At 35.8% G+C, this 6,551-nt stretch overlaps 1 protein-coding gene across 1 annotated transcript; it reads left to right on the top strand.

Moving 5' to 3' along the window:
• Positions 1-2,938: 2,938 nt before the first annotated feature.
• Positions 2,939-4,564, top strand: LOC129962326 (uncharacterized). The gene has a single exon (XM_056076071.1). It carries the CDS (start codon positions 2,939-2,941, stop codon positions 4,562-4,564), a length of 1,626 nt encoding a protein of 541 aa, XP_055932046.1.
• Positions 4,565-6,551: the final 1,987 nt, after the last annotated feature.

The raw sequence follows: 6,551 nt of genomic DNA, 5'->3' as shown, positions 1-6,551 counted from the left end.
TTAAGTAATGTTATTTCGGAAAGGAAATTAAAAGAAGAAACCGAAAAAGAAGATAAAAGATTGAAGCTTGAAGCTGAAAAGGAAGATAGAAGATTGCAGCTTGAAATTGAAAAAGAAATAGAATTGGCAAGAATACAATCTCAAAATAGAGGTGAGTCATTTTCTGCTAATTCTACTGCTGATTTAAATAACTATAAGAGAAAGTTTACACTGCCTAGATTAGAATTTAGACAATTTGGCGACGATATTAAAGATTGGCTCCCATTTTGGAGTCAATTTGAGCAAATACATAAAGATAAGGATATCGCACCAGAAGGCAAATTTCAGTACCTAGTTCAAGCAACAATTTCTGGTTCTCGTGCTAGAGAGGTTGTTGAAAGTTTTCCGCCAACTGGCGCCAACTATCAAAAGGCTATTGATGGTTTAAAATCGCGTTTTGGTAGAGAAGATATTTTAGTGGAAGTATATGTGAGAGAATTAGGCCTAAGTGAAGATTAGTGTGCACCAGCCGATTGTCGCCAATATTGCAACCCATCGGATCCCTCTTATAGCAACCGTACTGCTGTTTTGTTTACTACTTTTTGCAATGGTTGAGTTGTACTTAAACTACAATTAAATTATGAAAAATGTTAAATTAAAAATATTAAAAAAATATCGATTAAAGATTTTACTTTTGTTCTTTATTATAAAGAAATTTAAGCTTATAATTAAAAGTTATTTTCTTCTTTCTTTTTTTAAAGTGAATACGAACAGAAAATATTTATTCTTTTGCAATTTTTAATTGTCAGTATTCGCTTTAAAAAAATCGTCTGCATTCTCACTTTCAAAGACAGCTGCAAATGGAATTCTTCGCAGTTCTCGTAATTCTTTTGGTGTTATGACGGTTGGTTCCCTTCATTATTTTTATGTCGGGATTATTTCGAACCTGTAGAATGGATGAAGAGCGAGTTAAATATGCATACATATATATTTTACGAGTTAATGAAATTAGGAAAGGATGCTTGTTTGAAATTTTGTATTGAGAATGGTTTGATATCGAACCGGCAGAATGGATGGAAGGTGAGTGGAATATATTCTTTTACAAGTTGATGAAGGTGGGGAAAGTATGTTTGTTTGAAATTTTGTATGGAGAATGTTCCGATTGCTTATTTCTTCGTTTTTTCTTTTCTCTTGGTTATGTACTGTTTCTGTTTTCCACACAGTCTTTATGTTCAATGTGCTAGCGAAGCTACTAGGTTCCCGCTCCCGCTGCTAGCGAAGCCGTAGGATGTTTTTTTAAGTTAAAAAATCCTGCCCGGTGCCTTCTACAGATGCCTTCGGCATCTGTAGAAGGCACCGGGCAGGATTCCCTCTGAAATCCGTTCGTACAACATCCTTCATTCTTTCTTTTCAATTGATTATGTACAGTTCATGTTATCCACACAGTCCTTATGTTCAATGTGCTAGCGAAGCTACTAGGTTCCCGCTCCCGCTGCTAGCGAAGCCGTAGGATGTTTTTTTTAAGTTAAAAAATTCTGCCCGGTGCCTTCTACAGATGCCTTCGGCATCTGTAGAAGGCACCGGGCAGTATGAAAAAAAAAAATACTTATCAGTAAAAAGTTCTAATTAGATGGCGGGAAATAGTAACCGTAACTGTTCCACGGAAGTATTTGTTTATTTTGTCCGCCATCTTTATTGGCGACTTGGCATTGTTGGCGCAGCTGGGTGCACACTAAAATTCACTTTTACCGAGAATTATTAAAATTAATTATTTCTGTGCAAACAAAAGAAACATTTTCATTAACTTCTTTGTATGATAAGCTTGAATCATATTTACGCGCATTAGAAACATTAGGTGTAACCACAGATAAATGTGCATCCATTTTGTATCTTATGGTTGAATCTTGTTTCCCAGCTGATTTTTTAAAGGCTTGGAATCGTAGTAATATTTCTAGTATTAACTCTGACGCGAAAGGAAGATTGGATAATTTGATGCAATTTTTGAAAACGGAAGTTGAAGGAGAAGAAAGAATATGTTTGGCTGTAGCCGGTTTCGATTTAGGAAAGGGCCAAGAATATAAACCTTTGAAAAAGAAACAATATAGCTCGAAAAATTTGAGAAATAAAGTACCTACAGCTGTAGGTTTGTTAACGACTGCTGCAAATAAAGATGTAAAAAAAATCTTGCGTTTTTTGCGGTGGTAAACATTCAAGTTCAGATTGCTTTACGGCTCAAAAAATGACTATCGGAAAGACAAAAAATAGTCAAGGAAAAACGATGCTGCTTTGCATGTTTTCACGCAGTTAAAAGATTTCACGCAGTTAAAGATGCCGAGCAGTTTTAAAATGCCTGATATGTTCTAAAAAACATTTTCCTATAATGTGTGATGTGCTTGATTCGCAAAAGATGTCTGTAGAGGGAAAAGAAGATAAACCAGCACTAGATGTTAATATGGCTAATTTTAATAAACACAGCCCTAAGATATTTCTTCAAACTCTCAAAGCTAAACTGGTATCGGATAATAAACAGAAAATTGTGAGGTTACTTTTTGACTCTGCATCACATAAATCTTACATTTTGAAAAGTGTAGCTGAAGAAATGAATTATACACCCGTTCGATGTGAAAAATTGGTAAATTCTCTTTTTGGTGGCGTTATCACTAACGAATTTAAACATAATTGTTATAAAGTAAAATTGAGAAATTTGATTGGATATTTCGGCTGTAATTTTGAAGTTCTGGATCAATCTATCATTTGTGACAATATTAGACCGGTTTTCGAAGGTCCCTGGATAAAAGAATTAGAGGAAAATCAGATTAATCTAACTGATATTTGCGATACTTGTGAAGGCATTGATATTCTAATTGGAGCTGACGTTATGGGGAAAATGTTAACTGGCAAAAGAAAAGTCTTATCTTCAGGTCTTGTCGCTGTAGAAACTTTCTTAGGATAGACCTTAATGGGTAAGGTACCACAGGAAGAATCTTCGGAAGAAAACCTGGCGATAACAGTGCTGTCCTTATTTGTAAATGAAGCTGAAATCACAAATTTATGGAAATTAGATTCAATTGGAATCAATGATTCTGTTGAGAAAAAATCTAAGAACGAGATTGATCTTCAGACCAAGGAGCATTTTCTAGAAACGGTAACAATTAATAAAGATGGTCGATATGAGGTTTGTTTACCATGGTCTGATGGTAAGTCACCTTTGCCCGAGAACTTGGATTTGACGAGGAAAAGGCTCGACTACACTACCTCAAAACTTATAGATATGAATATGTATGAGAAATATGAAAATATTCTTCTAAATTGGTTAGATGAAGACATAATAGAGGAAGTTTCGACCAACGAAATGAGCTCTTATGGTAATTATTTACCTCACCGTGCAGTGATAAAACTAAGCAGCAGCACTACTCCAATTCGTCAGGTATTTGACGCTTCAGCGAGATTAGCAAATTATCCATCTTTGAATCAGTGTTTGGAAGGTGGTCCTAATCTCATTGGGCTTATTCCAAATATTCTTCTTCGATTCAGAGAGGGACAGCTTGGCGTTATAGCTGACATCAGGAAAGCTTTTCTGCAAATTAGTATTCGTAAAGAGGATAGAGACTTCCTTCGGTTTTTGTGGTGGGAAAATAGAGAAGAAAAGAAATTGAAAGCTTTTCGTCACACAAGAGTTGTTTTGGGGGTAAAATGTAGCCCTTTTCTTTTAGCTTCAGTAATTGAGTACCATATTCAAAAATGTGAAGGATTTGAAAAATCCTTGAAGAAAAGACTTTTGGAGAGTTTCTACATCGATAATGCCGTTACTAGTGTCGACAGTAAAGACCAATTAGATGGATTCATCGACAATTCTAAAACCTTGATGGCAAAAGGTGGTTTTGATCTTAGAGAATGGGAATGGTCTGGCGACTGTGAAACTAATTCAAAGGAAGAAACTCAGGTATTAGGTCTTATTTGGAATAAGAAATTAGACACTTTGAAAATTAACATGAAATGGCTGGATGACATTAATGTGGAAAAAGTAACTAAAAGGAGTATGTTATCTACAGTACATAAAGTATTTGATCCTTTTGGATTCACTGTACCAGTGATGCTTTGTCCAAAAATAATGCTACAAAAGGCATGGAAATTAGGTACAAGTTGGGATGAAGAAATAACTGGTGAGCTTCGTAAAGAATTTCTACAGTGGTTTCAAGAACTTAAGCATTTGTTTGACATACACATTCCTAGGTGTGTTCAAGCATCTTCAAAAGATATAAGTAACTGCACTATTCATACGTTTGTTGATGGAAGCAAGGATGCATATGCTGCTATTACATTCCTTAGAATAGAAAATAATGGTCGAATCGAGCTATTTATACTTGCAGCGAAATCTGGAGTGGCTCCTTTAAGAGGCACAACTGTCCCAAGAATGGAATTTCTTGCGGCGGTGATTGGAGCGAGGCTAGCGAATTCAGTTGTTGAAGCTCTTGGTTGGAAAATGTTACGATATATTACTGGAGTGATTCTACAACAGTGCTTGCATGGATATTACGGGAAGAAAATTGGTCTGTCTTCGTTAGGAATAGAGTTCAAGAGATAAGGAAGTTGAGTAATCCTACATCATGGAGACACATACCTGGTGATAAGAATCCGTCAGATTTACCTTCCAGAGGCTGTAAGGCAAAACATCTAGTCTCCCTAAGATGGTGGGAGGGTCCACAATGGATGAAAAATGCTTTTGAATTTCAAAACATTATGGGTTCCTCCAACCATGATTGGAATGAAGAAGAGATTAGAAAGGAAAAGTCTAAGACGACTTATATATCATCAAATAATGAAGCCCGTGGTATTGCAACCTGGTTCTACAGATAATTTTCGAGCTATGATAGAATAGTTCGTCTTGTTGCATGGATTCTCCGCTTCAGGAACAACTGCAGAAATATAACTGAGAAGAACCATGGTGAATTAACAGCTACAGAATTTCAGGAAGCAGAAATGAAGGTTTTATTTATGATACAGAATGAGTCTTTTCTCCCAGAAGAAGAAAAGAGATTAAAAACCCTACAAGTATTTAAAGACGATCTTGGCATCATCCGTTTGAAAACTAAAATTATTTATCGCAAGGACAGTGAAGATTTTCTTAAACCTATTGTTCTTCCTCCGAAGCATGAATTGATAAAGCGGTTAATCTATAATGCTCACGTTAAGAACTGTCATGCTGGAGTCCATATACTATTGAATGCACTTAGAGAAAAGTACTGGATCCTAAATGGAAGAAAAGCGGTGGAACATGTGGTGGCCAATTGCATTACGTGTAAAAGATATAGCTCAAAGAACATAGAAGTTATAAGTCCCCCCCTTCCAGAAAATAGAGTAAAGGATGCTGCGGTGTTTCAGATAACTGGCATTGATATGGCTGGACCTTTATTCCTTAAAGACAAGAAGAGCTGGGTTCTAATTTTTACTTGTGAAGTTTACAGAGCAGTTCATTTCGAGCTTGTTACTGCTGCATCGACCAATGTTTTTTTAATGGCCTTTGGGAGATTTGTTTCTCGCAGAGAAAGATGCACAACAATATACTGCGATAATGGCTCCAATTTTGTTGGAGCAGCCAACTATTTAAAACAACTGGATTGGAACCGTATCCAAAAATATGGAGCAATAAACTCTATTGACTGGAAGTTTAATCCTCCAACTGCTGCCTGGTGGGGCGGATGGTGGGAGAGATTAATTAGAATTTTAAAAGATTTTTTGAAGAAAGTGTTAGGACAGGCACGTCTCAATTATGAGGAGATGATAACGGTTTTGGCAGACTGCGAGCGTGTAATAAACTCAAGACCTCTAACTTACATTTGCGAAGAGGAAGCTATAAAACCAATTTCTCCATCGATGTTCATACAAGATGTGCATGAATGCAATCTTCCTGATATAGATGCTGTAGAGCAAAATTCTGTGAGCAATAGATTCAAATACAGACAAGCAGTGTTTAAAGACTTAAGAAATAGTTTCAGATCTGAGTATTTGGGTGCTCACATACAGCGGAGAAATAAAAAATCAAGAAAATGTACAGTTACTGTTGGTGACATTGTTATGGTGGGAGCAGATAATAAAAAGAGACTTGTCTAGCCTTTAGGTCGTATCACTGAAATCATACCAGGTAAAGATGGACATGTACGACTTATTCGAGTGCAAACTTCACAGCAGAATTTCCTGCGACCAATTCAAAGAATATATCCATTAGAGTTAACATCCTCTGATGACTTCTCCACTTCGATGACACCAGATGATTTGAATAAGTCAAATGACACCACCAACACTTCTGACAGTACTTCTGGCAACGAGATGAAATTTAGTAGAGCCGGAAGAAGAATTAAATTGCCAGAGAGACTGAACTTGTGATTTATTTTGTTTTGATTGGACACTTTCACATTTATTTTCATTTTTATATTTAAATATTGATTGAAAATTTGTAAAACGTTGTCATTAATTGAATCTCTTAACTGTGTTTAACTAATAGTATTGTATTTTGATTATTATTTATAATCAAACGGTGGGAGGATGTTGAAAATGTATTAATATTTTATTTT

The sequence above is a fragment of the Argiope bruennichi genome, chromosome 2 (genome assembly GCF_947563725.1).
Source record: "Argiope bruennichi chromosome 2, qqArgBrue1.1, whole genome shotgun sequence".
Lineage (NCBI taxonomy): Eukaryota > Metazoa > Arthropoda > Arachnida > Araneae > Araneidae > Argiope > Argiope bruennichi.
This window is presented reverse-complemented; position numbering and strand designations above follow the sequence as displayed.

Coding starts and splice junctions, on each gene's coding strand:
- LOC129962326 (XM_056076071.1), top strand. CDS start 2,939: ATGGGTAAGGTACCACAGGAAGAATCTTCGGAAGAAAACCTGGCGATA.